This window comes from Falco punctatus (genome assembly GCF_963210335.1).
Source record: "Falco punctatus genome assembly, chromosome: 6".
Taxonomy (NCBI): domain Eukaryota; kingdom Metazoa; phylum Chordata; class Aves; order Falconiformes; family Falconidae; genus Falco; species Falco punctatus.
The window spans coordinates 57864451-57885369 of NC_137585.1; the positions used below are offsets into that span (position 1 = coordinate 57864451).

At 40.7% G+C, this 20919-nt stretch overlaps 1 protein-coding gene across 1 annotated transcript; it reads right to left on the reverse strand.

Moving 5' to 3' along the window:
- Window positions 1-1359: 1359 nt before the first annotated feature.
- On the reverse strand, window positions 1360-20549 carry TSPAN8 (tetraspanin 8). The gene is made up of 8 exons (XM_080393862.1): window positions 16775-20549; window positions 11942-12004; window positions 9133-9261; window positions 8417-8491; window positions 8224-8331; window positions 6395-6541; window positions 4227-4310; window positions 1360-1651 (listed from the first exon to the last, which is right to left on the reverse strand). The coding sequence occupies exons 1-8, from the start codon at window positions 16832-16834 to the stop codon at window positions 1598-1600; spliced, it is 720 nt and encodes a 239-aa protein (XP_080249988.1). The 5' UTR covers window positions 16835-20549; the 3' UTR covers window positions 1360-1597.
- Window positions 20550-20919: the final 370 nt, after the last annotated feature.

The window sequence follows — 20919 nt, forward strand, 5'->3', positions numbered from 1 at the left end:
GGCCTCTGCTCAGGAAAAGCTTGTAATGTATTTATAAGCCACAGTCACATGGCTATGTCAAGATGGGAGCAGCCTGGGTGTGCTTTGAAACAGTCGTGGGCACTTGAGGGATTTTAAGGTAGAAGAGCATGGTATGTGGTTTTCTTTTCAGAGCAGCTGTCTGAAGGTGTTTAAAGTTGCTCCTAGAGATGAAGACGGGTGCCCAGCAGGACTAGCGAAAACAGCTAGCCCCCAACACACAGCAATGAGGCTGTCGGCGGGCTGTGGAGAACCTCAGCACATCCCTATGGGCATCGTTAGACATCTAAATACCTTTTAAAAAATGTGCCTCCTGAAGCTATCTACTTTCTGTCAGGGAGCCACCTGGGCCAGCAGCTCCCTGGGGGCCATGACCACATGAGCTCCCCTGCGGTAGCAGGGCCAGGCCTGGCAGCTGGGGACCCTCGCACCCCCCCAGCCATGGGCAGGGCAGCCACAGGGGCACTGGGGCAGACCCAGCCCCTGGCATCGAGCACCTCCCGGGGGATGGGCTGAGGCCAGCCCATGGGTGGGCCCAGCTTTGTGGGACTTCATGGCCGAGCAGGGCAGGGCTGTGGGGAGCTGGAGACTGGCCCTGCTGCGGTATCACTGGGGCAGGGGCTGACAGCCCCAGGGGGCTGACATGGGGTCCCAGGCTGTAGGCAGGGTGGGGAGAGCCCCAGGGACCTGGGTTGGGACAGGTCAGGGACAGGCAGGGCTGTCAGTGCCTCAGGACCCCAAAACTTGCAAGCGCTGGTCGATCCAAAGGCAGATATGCTTTGTATTGCTGCTGCTGAGTTACCATCCGTGCCCTCTGTCGTCCAGCCGCTGCTGGCAAGCCCGCTGCTCATCCTGCTCCGGGTGAAGTCTCACCCACATGACTTCTGTGTACGGCTTGCCTCCACATGGGCTTGGATTTCACACCGATGCTTATTTGCAAAACATGTGCCACTAAATACAACTCTCGCATGCAATCTAAGCATCATTTGGGCCTGAGAGTGACCCTCTCAGCTGCTAGGATATTCATTTAAATGTCCCTGAAGGGAGATGCGGCTTTCCTATTTGGATGAGAGTTAGTCCCCGTGCTTCTCACAAGTAACAAAGCCCTGACCATGTATACCATATTAAGTGTCAAATTGACCTGTGACACTCGTAATGAAAATACCCTGCCCTGCAAGCAAAGCTGCCCGGGGGCATGTGCTTCTCCAGACCAGTCAGCCACTGCAAGATCATTTACAGCTGTTGATGGTGACTTTGCTATGGGTGGCGTTAACACCCATGGTGAACTTGGGATCTCAACATGACTTAGATGCTGTCTTCAGATGAAATAAACTCCTCAGAAACACTAAGAAAGATGTTTATTGCAAATAAAAATTCACATTCACATAATTAAACCTTACAAAGTATAAGGAGGTCCTTTTGTAAATTATGAAGCGTCCATGTGCACAAGGGCTGCCGTTTTCATCAGAACAGCTGCATAGGACATGCATATATTTATCTGAATATGCCAAGCCAAATACCCTTCTATCTACAAAGGTTTTGATTTGGCTGGTGACATCGTTCTGACACTTCCATAGTTTCATTTTCTCTGGATCTGGCAGTACAGGCTCATAGAAAACCCCAAACCAAGAATCTGTAAAACAAAGACATTTCTGGTATTACTTGGCAGTCCTGGAAATCCCAAGATACAACTGATACACAGTGGGAACATTTTGTTTGCAAATGTCTTGGATTTACATGCAGGCTAAATCTGCTTACAGAAGATTTTTTCCATTGTAATTCTTAAAGAACATGACTCTAGATTATAGCCATTTTAATGAAATCAGTATGTACCACAGGTAAGACTGCAGACATGATGGAAAACTTCAATTTGTTTAGAAGATGGATTGCCTCTGTGGACAGGGAACCCTATAACTCTGGAGGTTTAAAATGCAATTGTTAGCTGAAATGGAGCAGCAAACACTGAGAATTTCAAGAAATTCAGACAAATATTCAATATTTTATTTTCTAAAAAATTTGGAGGAACTTTCTGATTTCATTGTGTATTCTAAGGGTTGTTTCTCTTTGAAATCTCCCTTCTTTTCCGCTGTCATTCTTATGTGTAAATATGTGTAAAGGCATACATGTGTATATGTATGCAGGCACACATCTATACACGTACCCCACCATACCGATTAGCAAATGATCATGCAACAAATCTTATGTAATGTAACAAATCAGTAATAGATTTGGGATAGAAACACTGAGTCCTCTAAAGAAGCTGTTGCTTGAAATATAAAATTCAGTAGGGTCACCTTCTGTAATGAGAATTACTGGGTGAAATTCCACAGCCTGTGAGAGACAGCTGGCAAGATCAGAAGATCAGAAAGCTTCCTTCTGGATTTAAAATTCACCAGTCTCTGAAGGTGTTTCGCAAAAGTGGAAACTGTCCAGTTGATGCTTAGGAAGCCATGAACACCAGCATGATTCATTTATTTAAGGAAGAGACAATGGAGAGCATACAGGACACAGGGCTACAGCTAAGACAAGGGGATGGACTCACAGCTGGAATAAGCCAACAGGGCTTCCCTGACATACCAGGCCCACATTTTCACTTGTGCCCAAGTGAAACTGGGCCCTTCTTCTCAGTATACTTTCCCATAATACAGCATTAACAGCCCACAAGTGGCATAGGGGAGCAGGCACATGGGGGAATGCTGTGGAAGAGCACTTTTTTTTGTCCACTTCATTTAATCAGATGTTTTCCAGAGCAGAGATGGTTGAGCACTTTGCTTTTGATATGCAATTATTTGATTTTAGTATCTTTGGAAAGGCTAAATATTTATCAAGTGTAAATTGCCAGCTGACAATTTGTACCAGCTGAGGCTCGTACTGTGTATTCATGTTGCTTTCTAATCCTTTTATGACTGGGAGAGGTAGCCATCACAGAAAAGGCCAGCTGGAGAACAGGGAAGAATGGTGGCTAATGAACTAAAGGCCACAATTCGTGTAACTGCAGTAACTAGAGCAAAGTGACTTATAACTTACCTTCAGGATACAGATGCAATTTTACATTTCTATTACATTTTTAGAGGCCTTTTAATATTGGTGCATTTCACCTATTTCCCCACCAATGTCAGATGAGAGACCTGAACCCCCACATACAGCACCTTAAATAAGAAGAAGGCTGTGCCAAGTAAGAAGTTAGTGGCCTGTCCTCTCCCAGTGCTGCAGCTGCCTAACTCTTCCCCACTTACTACTATTTTCCTGGAAATGTATTTTTGAGTTAGGTCTCTTGCCCGCTCTTCTACCACGAGGAGCAATCCTCTGCCAATGATGTTAAGAAGTTTTTACTTGGAATAACAGACTGAACTTTGCACAGCAATCTTCGTCATTTCTGCTTTTCCCTCAAACATCCATTGGCGGGGGGTGGGGGAGGAGGGAAACCACAGAGGAATAGTGAAAAGAAAGAAAATGACCGAAGAAATCAGCATGATGAAATCCCCTGTTTCTTTGTAATTTTCTCCTAAATGAAGCCTATCATTTGTCAACTAGTTGACTAGATAACCTCACTGGTTTTCCTCCTCACTTGAGAGAAAATTTTGTGTGTTATTCTTCAGTGTATGATGAAGCAATTAAAATAAAGAGCTCACATGCTCTGTTTTTTCTACACACAGAAAAATATGGAGCATCACAAGTGTGCACTCAGGTACATTCATGCACCATCTTGATGGATAAATTATGCCACAGAATAATAATTTTGTACCATAATTATTTGTATATAATTTGTACCATAAGAATATGCAGTTTAGGGGTGAAGTTTTCTTATGAGATGACTTTTTCCCCAAGCAGAGAAGGAAAAGAGGAGGAAAAGACCAGCTATTCTGCCTTGTGTCTGCCTGGGGCTGGGTATCCACACACCCCTCTGTCCACAGGGCTTGCTGTGAAGGCACAGCCTGGCTCCAGGACTGTCAAATCTTTGCAGAAAAAGTCCCATGTGATACACTTATACAGGCAGCAGGGTGGTCTGATCCCACCTGAAGATTGCGGCTTTGCCAGCTGTATACCATTTATATGAAATAACAGTAAAATTATAACTAAGGTGAGAGGTGGTTTTCCCCTGTCTATTAATTGAGCATGCCAGGTGTTTTAATCCCATTCCCAGTGTATTTCTAAGTAGAACATATTGCTTGTCAGCTACTAAATATTTTAATGTTGTATACTGGTACCTCAATAACAGCCAGTCCAAAGGCAATCCCCGTAATTATGAGCAGATGGTCTTCAAGGAATTCAATAATCACATCTCCACAAGGCTGAAAAATAAGACAAAATGATTAATTATAGGTAAGCAATATTATCCTAAGGTTATTAGGAATGCATCTTCTAAAATAATTCCTTTCATGCTCTCTCTCTCTCTCTCTGTTAAAGAAAGGCTATTTGAATTTACCCTGGCTTGTTGCTAACAAACACAAAGAACACAGCTACGTGTACCTTGTGCTCTGAGAAAGATATCTAGTCTTTGCCTTCCCAAATACGAAGACAAATTTAGTAGCCAATGACAAAAGAGTACAATTCCAAATGAAGACATACAGTTGTAAGGCCTAACATTTGCATGATTTTCAGCTGACAAGGAAAGAAGCATTTATTCTTACTTTCACTTGATAACCATGCGCTGCTAGGAAAGAGCCAATGCATCAATAACCAGATCTGAATGAGAACTTCAGTTTTCCACTAATCTGATCTTTGGATTTGAAACTTCAAAGTTTATTATTAGAATTGGGCTCAACTAACAGTATTTGGATACACAACCCAGCTTAAAAATTATTTGTGACCAATGTTTGGTGGTCTTGGGCTGGGCCTGAGGAGGAGGAGAGTGATCATATCTGAAGCTCTATGCAGAGCTACTCTCATTTTTGCTAAACACATACATCTGTTGTTATAATGACTACATCTTCTCCAGGCATTGACGATACTCCTGCAAACTGTAGGGAAAGCCAAGTATGGCTTAAATCCATCAAAATTACAGTAGTGTTCCAACACTACAACTGCCTTCCCCCCAAATCTAGTTATATTCTTTCACCATATTTCCTCCCTCACAATAAACACATGGGTCTTCTCTTTCTAGTCCTTCTAAAAATCCTGTCATTTAAGGTGACTCAGAACTGCACTGAATTTCAAATCCTTTGTCCTGGATCACAAGAGTTGTATGTCTGTACTAATGTCTAACATCACCATGAAATCTGTGTGCTCATGTGAGCGACATCTTGCACCTGCAGTAATTTTGCTGATGGCTTCTCATTTGTCCTTTGAGGGTTTGCCTGAGGCCAAAAAGACATTAAAATGTGGCCAAAACAGACTCTTTGAATACATCTTATTTCCAGATTGGGTTCTGGCATCCTTTACTTAACCAGACTGTTCCCTTGCTTTAAAATGGTATTTGCTTCTGTGGGACTACACAGGGGGGAAATTAAGTGTTCAGGCAGGACGTGGCTAAGGAGCTTTGTACTTAGAAAAGTATACGACCAGAATGGACATTTGCTAAAATCTGCTTTGTGCTAGGTGCAGATTGGCAAACTTTGTACTACTACCATTCTAAAAGTGCAGTTATTGTCTGAAAGTTTTCCACTTTTTTTCATATTTTTCTTTGTATGCATGGAGTCCAAATTTCCACATAAGGAGACAGATAAATTTTGAAATTAGATCTCTGCTGCCCACCTACCAATTTTTGAGTATGCTTGCTTGTTGTCTGTCACCAGACATTTTTACCTTATTATTATATTAACTGCCACAAGCTTTTCAAAAAGCTGTAGTTGTAGGAAATTACACATTGAGTATGCTGCCATGAAGCCTACTACATGTAAGGTTTTCTTCCAGCAGATCCTGCAAAATGAGTGTGTGGTTTTTTATTAAAGGACTGTAAAACCCCAAAGGTCTTGCATTTAATGTGTTCATTTTTCAACATCCCTTAGCCGTTTGAAAGCCTCTGAATCAACATGTCTACCACCAGAATGAGCCTGGGTGGGAACGTAACCTTCTGAGGGAGGAAGGAGAGTCAAAGGGTAGCTGACATGCTATTCTGACCCAAAAGCATACCCTGACCCCAAAGCCATAATAGTTTTCACCCATAGTAACCATGCTGACTGCTGAGGTTTTAAGGGGACTGCACTGCACAGCTGAAATAGAGACATCCCAGGGAGAGGAACCAGCAGTTTATTATTTCATGTACGCACAGGACTTGCATAACAGATGGCACAGGGGCAATTCTCACTAATAAAGAGAAGGCAAAACTTTGCCTTTTTAGAAAGGTACAGAACTGCTGACTATGCCAGTCACCAAAGACAACCTTGGGTTAAAACCTCTTGTTGGAAAGAAGAGTGGAATATTGTATTTTTCTCACCTTTTTAAAAATGTATTTGCCTTTAAAGTAGATGCAGAGGTCTGATTCTCTGTCCTCTAGTTCACATTCACAGATTTTATTGCCACCAAGAACCTGAAAATTGTTTCCCCAGTCTGCAGGTCCATTCAGCAAACCGCAGCAATGGTTCTGTAAGAAAGGAGGAAATGGGGAGATGAGGAAAAAAGGTGGTGATTTGCAGTTCAAGGAGAGTAGGCAAAGGAGCGGAGAGTAACAACGAAGGAGAAATTTTCTTTTATCTTTTCCCATGTCCCAAATCAGTATGTCTCAAACACCCTTTACATTTCCACACCATTTATAAAAATATAAGTGCACAAGTTTAAAAAAAAAAAGAGAAAAAAAGACAAGATTTTCAGCATACACTGCTGAGAAAACATTAACATACTATAAAGCTAGTAATTGTCAATGGAAGTAGAACATGGAGCAACACCGGGCATAGTATTTTTTGAGAATCAAGTCTTCTTTCTGCAGGTTATATTTGCAGAAGGTAAGTAACAGCTGAGTAACATCCACATCTCACATCCTGAAAAGCCAGGCTGAAAATGTAAAATTCAGGCACATAAAACTCTGAAATCTAGAAAAATAACCACTTTGAATGACGGTTAGCCCTTTAAATTAGAAATGGACTGAGGAGGCCAGGGCTCCATTTGGGGTTTGTGAAACCTAAACCAGGTGCAGTTTCACTTCATGTTCCACTTTATTCAAGCCACTAAACCTCAGAGGTGCAGACTTGGGCTTGAGGTTTTCCCCCTTTCAAAAACCAGCTGGAAATGTTCACATAATTTTGTATAAAAGCAAAAGCCGTGGGACATCATAAAACAATCCTGGTCTATTTAAAAATTAATACAGTAATTATGGGATTTTTCATTTTGCTCACCCTTCAATCATATCTCCAGGGGACTGTTTATTCTATCAGAAGAAATAAACTGGCTCAGAAGCAGAGGACAAAGCTGGAGGTAGAATGGGGAAGTGGAAGTGGAAGTAATATAAGCCACCCAAATATTGTTTCTTGCTTCCTTTTCTTTCATAGCAGCAGCCTTTAAAAAAATAGGAATTGTTCAAACCTACCCATTCAAAGCCATCACCTATTAGGGACTAAAGCAAAAAATAACAGCAAGAACTATGCCAGCGTATAGATACAGGTACTAGTGGGAGGGGCAAGGGTCTGCACCATCAATGATATAGTGAGATTCAAGGGTATTCTCTATGTGATACCCAGGAGCAATCTGGCACTAAGTGTCCATCTTTTGGGGTCCTGCAGGTGGAGGAAGCCAGGATAAGTATAAGCACAGTGAAAACAAACTTCCCTTTCAACGTATTTTCTTCCTCCTTTTTACACAATAAAGTGTGGCATTTAAAGACTGCGTAGCAATAGGATATTCCAAATGAAATACGCTCCTGAGGTTTTCCTTATCCTTGATGTAATCTTGCCTTAAAAGTACTGGATAGCTCTTAGCTGGGGTGCAATGAAGGAACAATATCCCTTCAGAATGGAAAGCTGTAACAAAGAAGCAGCCATCCCTCCCATGAAACAGCTTAGCTGTCAGTCTCACTTGCATGTTGTGTGTCTTTGCTCCATTGGACTTATAAACACTATTGCACAAAGAAATCAGCACAGAAAGTCCATGCTGTTATCAAGAGAGCAGAAGCCCCCTGTGTAGTGTTTTAACTTGCATTTAAGTCAGACTCTTCCCCATCCCCAGGGAATAGAATTCAAATATATGGTGGAGTAGCCATAAAATTAAGCACAGCCAAATGCTAGAGGTAGAACAGATAGCAACAACCCCTGCCCTCTGTTAGATTTTAATTACCATTTTCTCAAACTTCTGGAACTTCTCTTGAAACACTTTAGCTTCTCCTGTAGAGCTTTGCAATTCATTCACCTTCTCAAGGAGAGTCTTGTTAAGGGATGTTTCAATCTGCAAGTTCAAATATTTTATTAGTTTTCAGGGTAGAAACAAAACTCTGGGAAGACATCAATGACAATGCAGAATAATACCCTACCTGAGATCTGTACACTGCTCCTAAAACACCTCCTGTGATCTGAAGGATCAGGATCAGAAGCAGTCCAATAAAAAACTAGAAAGAAAACAAAAGGGGGAGAAAACCATAGCACTTTTTGCCAAGATGAGACAGTTTCTTCTAGTGAATGCTAAACTTTCATGTGCTTGAATAACCGTGTAGGTAGAATGAACTGAAGTTCCAGTCAGAGCTGCTCCAGTTAATTTTGTCTTTGACGATGAGAAAAGGGTGTGCTCAAGACAGAGTGTGTTCAGCTGGTGATCAAAACAAGGTGCACACCAGAGTAGTGGCATGATGGGCAGTGCATAGGTGAGACATGTTGGGCAGGAGTATAGGCAGTACGTACGTTCTAGGAAGACCAGCAAAGGGAGCAACTGGAAATTTACAAAATTAAATGGGATGGGTAGTGGGGGAGAACTGGTGAAGGGAACTTCAGTGATGCCTGGATGCCCAAAAAACTAGTGACATGCTTGAAGCTCTCTGGATCCTGTCATCTTGATGAGACCACCCATCAGTTTTTCTGCACTAGAATTCAGAAGCGGCTCAAGCACAAGGTAAGTAATGAGAACACATGATCATAATCAAGCGTTTGATTAATCGAAAAGGTCCCCATCTTCATTTGATACCACTTGCAAGGACTTTATCCATCAAATGTAACTGTGGCCTGTTAAAAGTAGCCAAATGTTTTTCTTTCCTACCAATAGCAGCATGCACCGGCTCTCCTTTATGGCACCGCAGCACCCCAGAAAACCAAGGACCGTAATGATGGAGCCCACAGCTATCAGCAGATCAACCCCTGCAAACAGGCTGGCGTCTATATCCAGCTCCTGAAAAGAGAGGGAAAAAAATCTTTCAGCTATAAGAAGCTCCTCCTAAAAACTTCTGTATTACTCAAAACAAGATAATTTCTTTATAACTGATAAATATATTGATTATCAACCACGGAGAAATTCTGATCCATAAATAGGCAAGTCTCTAATGCTCCTTTCTTAAATGTTTGGTTGGGGAGCTCTGTAGAACTTGGATTTTCACAGTCTTTGGTTCTGCAGAAGATTAAAGTCAACTTTGCAGAGTAAATAAAGATTTCATCTTTAAAGTGGCTTTCATTTGTTTTCAGTCGATGAATCTTTGCTTTTTACTGGAAGTAGCAAAATTGATTGTCTTGAAATCTCCCCTACATTAACCAAATGTTAAAGAAACAAAACCTCTGTTTGTCATTAGAAGGCCAGAAACATACTCTGTGGCAGTTCCTGAGAGAACACTTCTCAGAGTGATGCTGGATATACTAGAGAAATAGATGTATTTTCCAAAACAGCTTTTTTTTTCTTTTTTTTTTTTTTTAGGCATGATCTCTAATAATACCCTCATAGATGAGGACTGTATTTTGATGTGTGGGACATTCAACAAAACAATTCATATACCTCAATATTATTAAATATCAAATTATTCAGCTCCCATAGGACTGCCTAAGGCCAAAGGCCAAAATAGGGAAAAATGTTCAAAGAATATTTTCCAGTGTGGCTGGTGCCAAGATTAGCAAAAATGTCTGGAAGTTGTCACATTTATCTTCTGATGGAAATTGCAAAGGTATATAGACAAGTATAATTTGAAGAATGTGTTGTTCTTTCCCCTTCCAAGCTGGACTGAACCTCCTGTTATTTATTCTTAGAAAGCTCTATTCATCTACAGCCAAATCCTTATGGTCTGTTCAATTATTACTCAAGCAAAACATACATTGGATTTGAATGGGAACTTTGCCTGTCTAGAGGCAAAAATGTGAGAAAAAACTTTCAGTTTTGGTCTCTACTCTTAATTCACAGGTTTTGGGGAGTACTAAGTGTCACGTAAGAAAACCAGTTTGGAACACACTGAAGTATGCTTTTCTGAATAGGAAATCTCCCCAAAAATAAGAAAGTATAATAGTGGTTATGGTTTTCCGAACTCCTTTGTACCATCTGAGTCATCATACTAGAGATGGTCAACCAGCAAGTATGGCAATTTTAGCTTCTTGTAAAATGTTGATTGAGGAGTGAAAGTTGTAATTCTTCCTCTTCCACAGCAGAGAATGGCAGAGCTCTCCACCATGACCTAATTTACCCTGTGACACAATGTCATCGTGAACTGAATTCTGTTGCATCCTTCCTCTGCCAGACATAGGGCATCTGGAACTGGCTAAGGGCAACAGCGTCATCAGCCAAATGGCAGGAAATATATAAAGCTATTCTCTTATCTCCACCATTGTTTTATTTCCCGATGGGAGAATACTGACCTAAAAATTATTGTTCTTAACTAACGAACTGCGGTAAAGCAGCAGCAGAGTGATCTGAAGATTTGCAACTTAATCTATACTAAAGGCTTAATCTGAAAGCTGAAGAAAAATGTTTCCATGCCACACCTGGCCATTTTTTAATTTCCATGGCCAGAAAGCCTTTTTGGAAATAGAAATGTGCAAATTAAATTTTCACATTCATTTAGGTTTCTATGGCCCAAATTCACAAGAAATATACTGTTTAAACCTTGGAGTTTACTGTTCTTCCTGTTGGTACAACAAAGCACCAATAGACAAAGATGGCACAGTGCCTTTCAGGGGAGCATCTATGAGCTGTGAAATCAGCTTCACTCAGTGGTGGTGGAAAACATGCTGCAAGTCAGAGGCCAGTGCCACTGGGAGCATGCTTGGCAAAAAGCCCACAGGGCCAAAGGGCCTTTGCACCAACAGGACCAGCCTCTGCTGCACGGCTGCAAGATCAAGGGGTCCTTGAAATTGTATTTTCCCTAGCTTTGCAGGAAAGGAAAGTCATAAATTCTGAAGTTATCTAATAACCCAGATAAAATCCAGGAGCAGAACTTGGGGACTTTCCCCTTTTCCCCTCCAGGAGGGTTGTTAGGATATTTTAATCTGAAAAAAAAAAAAAAGATTTTTGGGTCTTTCTGTATAAATTTGAGGGGAAAAAGATAAGGTGTTTTTAAGGAGCCACTCAAAATAGAAGAGAAAAATCCTTGTTCCCTTTCAAAGTTACTGGGGAAATAAGAATTGTGCTATTGAAGATACTGAGAAAGGTAAAAATATTCCCTAGAAATATATGGAAGTAACCCTAGATATAGATATATAGATATATATGACTATAGTAGTCTAATAGGGAAATACATTAAAAAGTCTAAGTTGCATGGCTCCTCATTATTCTCTGTAACACTGAAATCAATAAAAAATCCATCATTATTTTTCATTAGAGGAGAGAGAGACATGTTTTCCAACAGAAATCTGTGTGCATCTGCAAGAACCTACATTAATAACACTAGAAGACATTTCTTGTAGTCACATGTCTGTGCTTACGTCAATCACTTTATCTGACTACCTGCACCACCTTGTTTAATATGCATTGATCTTTACCCACACAAACCACCTCAACAAAAACATAACAAATTTGGGGAAATGAGAATGAGAAATGAAAGTATATATAGTAGCTTCCACATTTTACATGGTTCTCATATAAATGCTACATTTACCTGCTGAGCATCTTTGCTAACACGTATCCATACAGAAACTCCCAAAATAACCAAACCACACACCTGCAGGAGAAAATGGAGAGTATTTAGAAAGATTAGCAATTTTAGATGAATGTTCAGCATCCAAATCGTACCAGATGCTGGCCAAAATTCTGAAATCATTTGGCTGGCAAAGTGAAAGAAACATGAATTGCTGGAGAATAGAATATTGATTCATATCCAGGAAACTTCATAAAAGTAGTTAAATCTTCAGTTATGCACCAAATCCCTGATGTTTCTACCTCAGAGGACTCTGTATAACCTTGATGATTTATACATGTGGTTGGGATGCACACAGAAATTCTGTCAAATGAGAGAGGAATATAAATTGCTATTGTATGTATATAACATGGCTGTTAAGAACATTGTTTCTTGTATAATGGAAACACATGAGATTTGATAAGGGATGTTTGCATAAATATTGTTTCTAGAATTATTCAGACTTATTCTCTAAGTCTTATTATCAGGAAAAGTTCTAAATAAAGTCTACTGTTTCTATTGCAACAATATTTGGTGATCTCTACTCCTTAGAATATTCCTCCTATAAAATTACTATAGTTATTATTTCCATTACATTTTTACAGAAAACAACCATACTCGGTCATGTATGTGTGCAAGTTAGACTGGGACGACTTGCTTTAAGATGCTGAAGTCAGGGTAGATGAATCCCAGGTCCAAACATGTTCCCTAATCACTAGTTGTGCTCCTGTTTCATTGATCATCGAGGTATCATTCCACTATGCACCAGTCACTCTATTCCTAACCTTGTCTGTGATGATAATTACACAGATTTTCTCTTTATTAAGTGCTGGAGACAGGTAATTAAGAGGCTAGTCAGGTGTAAGGATTGTGCCTATTGAGATGACTGGTAGGAAAGAGACATCACTGGGGACCAGAGACTAGTCAGATTTGGAATTATCTTCTTGTATGTCATTAACATCCAAGTCATAAATGGTACTGAAATGTTGTTATAAGCTTCCCATGAAGACTAGGATTGACCTAAACTTTTAAAATTAAAAGAGCTATTTTTATATGTTTTAGATAATTTTTCTTAAAAAATACTTTCCCCGCAAAAGGTTTCATATAATATTTAGCATCAAAGACCATAACGACTTTAGCAGATTATTTAATATGGAACAGAGCCAGCACTCAGACATGAGTACCACACATTTTCCTGCTTTAAGTAAAGCTCCTATAAGTACATTTTAAACATGAAAAGGAAAGCTGTACAATCGATGACAGCTATATCATGTTATCAAATTTAACTAGAACTCTCCACTGAAACCTTCTGAATCCCACTGAATCTGCCTAGAAACTGATGGTATCATATGACTCTATTTGGGTATCGTTCAGCAGCACTATGTGAGCCATGTGGCTACACACCAGACAACATGGGCTCACTAATGTGAAAATTTCCACTGAAGCAGCTATTGCTACAAATAGAGTTTGGCTCACTGCCTTATTTGTTACATAGGACCTCTCATAAAAATACAGCATGGTAGTAGAGGTAAGTATAGCTGAATGTACAGGAACTTACCAATCAGATGGGAATGCTACAGTATTTCCTCCATTCAAAAAAGAAACATCATTTATAAATTAAAATTTTTAGTAAGGTGTATATATTTTTATGATAAAAATAGAGTTGGTCTAGGCTGATAAGAAAAGAGCCATGTCATTAAAATCTTAATGTTTTGTTTCTGTTTATTTTCATAATATATGAAGTGTACAAGAACACATCAAGAAAAGTTTTCAAGTAACAAATCACAAAGGTCCGTTCCCAAAGAGTCTAAGTTGAACATTTCAAGTTTCCTGGAATACTTCATGCTAATTATTAAATTTTCTTAAAGTTTTGACTAAAGAAACTTTAATTTCAGGAAGTTTCATTTTTAATGAGCCAGTATTTTCCAATGGAATAGAAAGAGCTGCTTTGAAAAGATCCTCACCCATTTTCCCAAAAGCAGACGGCTATTGTACTTTTGCCTCAATCCTTGACCAAGCATTAGTGACCTCATCACAGTCTCACAAGCTGACCAGGAACGAGACTGTTGTCCCTCAATTCAATCGGTGCTTCTGTTCTTGAGCTCTTCAGTCTTGGTGTGATGAAGAAATGCATCCTAGTTAAATTAATATCACCTCAGATGAGCCTGCTGTCACCTGCAGTATATCAAGACTACATTTCTCAGACACAGGAACACAAACCTATGGGGAATTCCCTCCACTGGCACACACTTTCTAAGCAACCAGTTAACAGGTATCAGAAGGAGCTCTCTACAAAGTTGCTCCTGTTAAGGAAAACATTTGACTGAAATACTTCCTTGAGATACTTGAAATTAACAGTGCTAGGAAGGTCCTACAGGGAATGCAGTTGATGGCTCAGCATACCATCTATGCTTCTGTTGCTGCTTTCAGGGACTGAGATGTTCAGATGTCAAGTATGGGGAAGAGCCACTTCGGTTGTAGATGGGACTGCAACTTTGGTATCAACAACTGATGAAAGATCGCTCTGTGACTAATCAGGTCACCTCAAACTAGGATCAACACCAATATTTAGTGCAAAAAAAGGTGGTAATTCTACAATTTTGCAAGATGTAGCAGAAGCTGACAAAATGAGGGCAGCAGGTGAGACTGGGTGTCCTGCAAACTCTGAAGAAGGGAAAGAGGAAATATCTGACCTACATATCAGGTTTAATGCACAAAACTGATTTAAGGATTAATTCAAGGGCTATAAAAAGGTCCATATAAGCACCCAGCTCCAAAGTATAGGTCTTCAAAAGCCCACACTTAGCTTGCTTTCACCAAACTGGAAGAATGCAAAACTCTATGGACACACTATGGGTCTGTGGATTCCCAGGGGGCACAAATCACATAGTGAAGACAAAGCCACTCTGCAGAGCTGGCTTAGACTATATACAACAGCTATGTTGTAAGAGCTGCTTAGAAAAAGGCATCAGAAGGCTGGAAAGCCCATTCCCGAGCCCCCTAAGAGGGGAAACTCCCAGAGAGACTGCAAAGGGCTTAAAATGAAAGGATGTCAGGTAAATATACAACCATTGCCCTTACCTAGTTAAGGTTAAAGTCACCTTCATTTCCCACTATCGGTTTAATTTTCTACTTGCCAGCTGCCACGTGCACCAGGGAAAGCAGCTCTGGGATCAGTGGCTGAAAAGACATCACTGTTGCCTGTACTTTACTACAGCAATTTAATGATTTCCAGGAATTAGAGAGGAATGTGAATCAAAGAATTCAGCTTCATTGTACTCCATTGGCCCATATTCCTGTTTGCACCACATCTGTTCTTCCCTGTCTTGGTAGTGCTAAACCCTTTCCTTCAAAATAAGTAACTGTAGCTGCATTCCTGTCCCATTCTATCCCATCCAGGCTGTCACATGCACAGCAAATGCTCTCAGCATTTTCTTCCCCAGAATAGAGTATGCATTTTCCTACTGTTGGCATAAAGATATGTTTGGGAAGTTTGTTCCATGCCTGTTTGTTTCCTGAGCTTTCAAGACTCCCCCAGGATTGCATCCTGAGTTTTTTTCCTAGGAAACCCATGGTGCCACTGGAGGCTTTGATATGGGGCATTATTCACATGTTTGTTCCAGAAGCAGTTTGGAGCTTTTCTAATGCTAGTCTGAGATGTTTGCCTGTGTTTTAGCTTACAGTATATACAGATGAATGTGAACAGGAAAAACTTCCTGAGGGGCAGTAATTCCAAGTCAGAAACTTATGGACTCTTTTAAGCATCGTTGCACAAAAACTTCAACCCAGATGTCAAATATCTTCAGTCTGCCTTGATGGAGGTGGAGGAAGAAGAAGGGGAAGGCAGTCCAAACCATCACTGGCCTGTTAGGAATTTCTTTGTGAGGTTCACAAAGAAATTCAAAGAATTTTGCTAATTCTTCTCATTTTGGCTAGCCACAAATTTTCCAAGGCCACTGTCTGTGGTCCCTTTTGAATGGTGTCACCTTTTCACTTGAAAAAAATCCCTTGAGGCAAAGCCCATAATGCGGCTAGCAGTTCCGCGTCTGGTTTCAGTGAACCTCTGGTGAACCTGACACATTTCTGTCAGGAAAGCTGACAATGGGTTTGAACCATGAGAGAAATGTTCTTTAACTCAAACCTTTCCAGACCTTCCAGGACCTGAAATTCTTTCAAACCAGCTAAGATATGATAAATAGACAAATATGGTTCAAACAACACCTAGAAACCTGCCTGCTGCCCTGTGCTGTATCTGCCTTGACACAGCTATGGGCAGTGCTGTCAGCCCATACCATTTTACAAATGTTTACTGTCCACCATCAGAAACTAATTATGACACTGAACATAAAGCAAAGAACCACAAAGAAGGATATGAAAACCATTTATCAATTAGGAGGTTAAAAATGCAAGTGAGTTTTCCGTATCTTCTGTTGCAACTACATTTTCAGGACTATGTCGTTTGGATGCAAGCAGCACACAATAAAAGCAAGAGAACAATGCATCGTAAGTGAAGAATCTGTTATCTTCTGGCTGAAATGAGTTATGTCCCTTGATATGAGTGGCACAATATGGGTAGGGAGACAGGCACATGGCTGGTCTACTTTTGAATGTGGAGAGGGAAAGCTATTTTGAAGGAAAAAGACAAAGGGAATGGAAAAAGTTAGGCATATTCTCCCCTCATTGATTTAGAATCGTACTCTGGTTCCACTTATGTTCTATTTTCTTTACAGTTCCTTCAACAACAGCAGCTACAGCATTCAGATAATGTTGAACACATTTCATGCATCACTAATAACAATTTAAACACCAACTTACCCAAAATAGGAAGTTGAAGATGAACATGGAGTACTTCATGCAGCCACTTACACCCGCCATTTTCAACAAGCTGAGATAAAAGCAAGCACTACAGAAGAAGCCTTTCTAAAAGTTTGACCTCGATGTAAAAGTTGTCCCTGTGTCTTCAGAAAACTTCTCAAACCATGCCAGATACAACGTGCTCTGCTACTGAAAGCAAAAATTGTGACCAAGGCATCGACAATTATTTAAATAGTTCCTATACCACAGGTAAATATTAACCAGAGCATTGGGGAAGCACTACCAGGTGTTATCACTGAGTCTCCAAACTGTTACTGCATCTCTGTACTTTCCTATGGTTCTGTTAGTCTTCTTCTACACCTCAAAAGTAAATAGATCATGCAGCAAAATCTGTCATTTGAAGAGAAAGGGGAAGTGAGCATAAAACCACTTCACAGACCTACTTTTAAGAGGTGGAAATGAATGCATTTCTTAATGCTTTTAAGTTACAGGGTTTACTCTTTTGTGTCCAACATGTTGATCGTGTTCACCCTCCTACTCCAGACATCCAACTGGCATTAAGGGATGGGTCTGTGTTATCCCAGCAGAGGAGGGGCAAGCAATCTGCTGCCATTTTCTCCCTCTCAGTGTCTACCTCAGATACTTTCTGTCTCCATCACCAAATCAGGACCCCAGGAATCTGAGCACTGTGGTGCACAAAATGTCCTACTGTGCAGATTTCCAAAAGTGTTGTGAACACCAGCACAGCAATCACAGTGCTGGCTTCAGATGCAGGATATATCTCAGCAACAGGAGCTAGATTTGTCCCAGAAGAAAGGCAATAAACCTGTTTCATTAGTTTTGTTTTATGTCTTGTTTGTTTTCTTTTGTGCTCCTCAAACTGGGAATCCTGAGGGGAAAATAAAGGTATCATTGCTCTGTTTTTTCTATCAGCCCATTTTCTGGAGAAGCCTGGTATAGCAGTCTTTGGGGGGATGAGGGTTGGACAGGTTCCCCTGAGCTCGTCATAAAAAAAAGAAGCTTCATTTTGCAGGTGAGCATGAAGGATTTAAATGTGAGAGATTAAGGACATGCTGGACTGAACTGATTTATGAAGCCCCTGTGGCCCAAGGCTACTTTTCAGTCTTCACTGTCAGTTCCCCTTCTTCAATTCTTCTGTCTGTATTTAAAAAAAAAAAAAAATAAAAAAAAAATAAAAGGGAAGTGCCAGTATAAGTGCTAGTATATAACACACCTGTAGATGGTGACAAAAAGATGTAACCTAGAGCCTGGCTCTTGTAGGATGCAGGGAAAAATTCTATATTACATTTGGAACAACTTCCTCTAGCTGCTCTCTAAAGAAGTTTTTGATGAAGGTGTAATGTTGCAATATCTTCATTCACTTTCACTAATTATATTTAAACAGACATCAACCAATCCCATTTTTATGATTGTCTCTATACCTGCCTTTGACTTTCTGGAGTAATGCTATTTTTTCTAACTTTAGGAGATCGGCTGTCTGACTAGCTTATTTCGCAATATCCACCCTGAATCTGAGACTGTTCCTAAAAATAATTGCGCTCATGAAATACAGATTTTGTAAGGATTGGGAGGAACAACTGTGTGGTATGGTTTAGATCTAAAGCACTCAACAAATAAGTAAGATGAGAAATGTGGGTGTCTTTATGGAGGGATGCCATAGCCACAGATGAATCATGAGAGAAGTTTAAAGGGCCATATAAAACTGTATGAAAAGGGCCGTGAAGGGTAATGAGGGAATCACAGATGACACAGGATTTGAAAGAGGTAAGTCTGCAGTCAATCAGACCATGCAATTGCAGTAAACTAAGTTTATCATAAACGGAGTTCAGAAACAGCATTTCGTACACCAAAAACTACACAGCTATAAATCTTCATGCACAGTAGATACTCATTAAACAAGGCTTGAGCTGTAGCACTGTTGTCTGTGAGATGCTTAGCCCAGGCACTCAGTCGGAAATGTCTGAGAGAAACTGCACTAGGGCAGTAAAAATACAGGCAGCAAGCTTGAGCATTCACACACCAGACCTTTGAAAAAGGCTGGCGTGCAAGGACCTTTCATGCACAAGAGGCCTGCTCCCTCTTCACTTCCCCACTGTCCTCCACAGCACTCTTGGATTCTGGGCAGGTAGGGGTCTGCACCAGCAATGTCTTGAAGTGACTCCCAGAGCAGTACACAGTGCTGGGCTGTCGGAGGACCCCAGGCTAGTCTGGGGGCAAAGAGCTTCACAGCATCTCTGGACTCTTCTCCAGCCTCCATCCTCAGGAGATGTAAGACCAGCACAGTTGAGTTTCTCATTCAGGATAGGAAATTTAAACAGCTGAGCATAGATATGATTTAGGTTGGAAACCTGTTTTCATCACAGTTTTATACTTACGGCTGTGTCTGTTGAAGAAATTTGCCAGAACTTCTGGGATTATTTTTTTTTTTTACTTTTTTTTTTTTTTAAATACAGCTATTGAACATTAACCACAAGCAAGTTCTGATAAGATCCCTGTTCGTCCTAAATCTTGAAGAATCTCCCTGCATTTTATATATTCACTGATCTCTTTGAAAAAAGAAAAACGAGGCTTTCCTAGCTTCTTATCTATGATGGCAACTAGAAAGTAATGTCAAAGGTAAATGCATTTTCTGGTGGGTTTCCAGTGTGCTAAATATCGCTGCTGAATAGAAACTCAGTATCTGAATTCACTACAATCACTATATGTTTCATAACTATATTTAATGGTATCCAAGTAAAAAATGTCATCTCAGATTAAAAGCAAACAAGCAATTCATGAAGTGACAGATTCTCAGGTTAAATCTTCTGTATGAGTTGATGATTTCTTATTTCCTGGCTACACAGTACACTTTTATACGTCTTGGGGAAGGGGAAAGCCACAATTATGGTACAAATTACATTTGCAGTTGTACCTACAAGTATGAAGGTCATGCAGATAATTGCAGAGGCTTATGAATGCCAGCAGTGCCATGAGAAATTTAGCCTCTATTTGCTTGCATGTGAATTCGCACCCATTACCCCTCCACTAACTGTTTAGACGATCAGCTATGCCCTACCAATAACAAAGCCTGTGCCACAAACTGCTCAAAAGCTTTTGCTATTAAAGAAGCTGTTAAACCCCATTCACTTACTGCTCCTCTTTACAGAATAGAGGAGGAGATTATCAGTGCGCAGCCTGGGTGCGGCGCAGGGTGGGAGCCTCTGATGCAGCACACACCGCTCCCCACAACAACAGGGCAGCTGTGATGACATGCTGACTTTGCCCACTGTGTCACACAAGAAACCAGAAAGGGAGAGGCATATTTTGGCAGGCAAAACTGCCAGTACACCTATAATGAACCTGGAGTGAATCATCTCCCCCTTGACACTTCCCAAGCAGCGGCAGTTGGTTTTATAATGTTTTTATCTTCCTTCTCCCCCGAGCCTTTCAGTCTTTTTCTTGTTTTTTTACAACCTCCAATTCCCCTTGTGAGGTGTGTTTCATGGTCAGGTGGTGACCAAAGCCCCGTATCAGATGATTCACTTTATAGCCAGTCATACATTCAGGGCTGGACTTGAAAAACTGGTTTGTCCTAGGTAGCAGCGTGCTCTTTGAACAGTGGGATGTGGAGACTGGATAATAGAAGTTTGTTAGCCACTGGAATTTTTGCTTGGTGCAGTGATAAACACACAGCAGAGAAGACGGGTAAGAGCTATATTCAGCATGGAGCTTGCAACCTCAAAGAGATCAGTAGATCTCTGGATCTGTTGAATCAGTAGGGACAGCCTATGAACTGTGCAGAGACAGATGTCAAGTTGCCACAGCATTCTTCCTTCAGCTGAAGGGATATTTCACCTCTTGCAACCTGACCTGTTGCCCTGAGGTCTGTAAGCAATACAAGTTTCTGCATTTTCCGATTAATCTGTTTAAACAATAGGGCAAAGTATAAGAGATTTTTCATGCTTTCGCAATAAGTTGCTCACCCACGATGTCAGGTGAAACAAATGCTGTGTGCCATCAGCCTTGATAGCATTCTGTCAGTCATCTAAATGGGGAATACTGTCTAAAGAAGACATGTTTGCACTTCAAACAGTAGGACAAACACCTTCAAACAGTGGGAAATGACAGCATCTGATTTTGTTCTT

Coding starts and splice junctions, on each gene's coding strand:
- TSPAN8 (XM_080393862.1), bottom strand. CDS start 16,834: ATGGCGGGTGTAAGTGGCTGCATGAAGTACTCCATGTTCATCTTCAAC. Junction 12,005..16,774: donor TCTTCAACTTCCTATTTTGG/GTAAGTTGGTGT, acceptor TTTCTCCTGCAG/GTGTGTGGTTTGGTTATTTT. Junction 1,652..4,226: donor TTGGACTGGCTGTTATTGAG/GTACCAGTATAC, acceptor TTTGTTTTACAG/ATTCTTGGTTTGGGGTTTTC.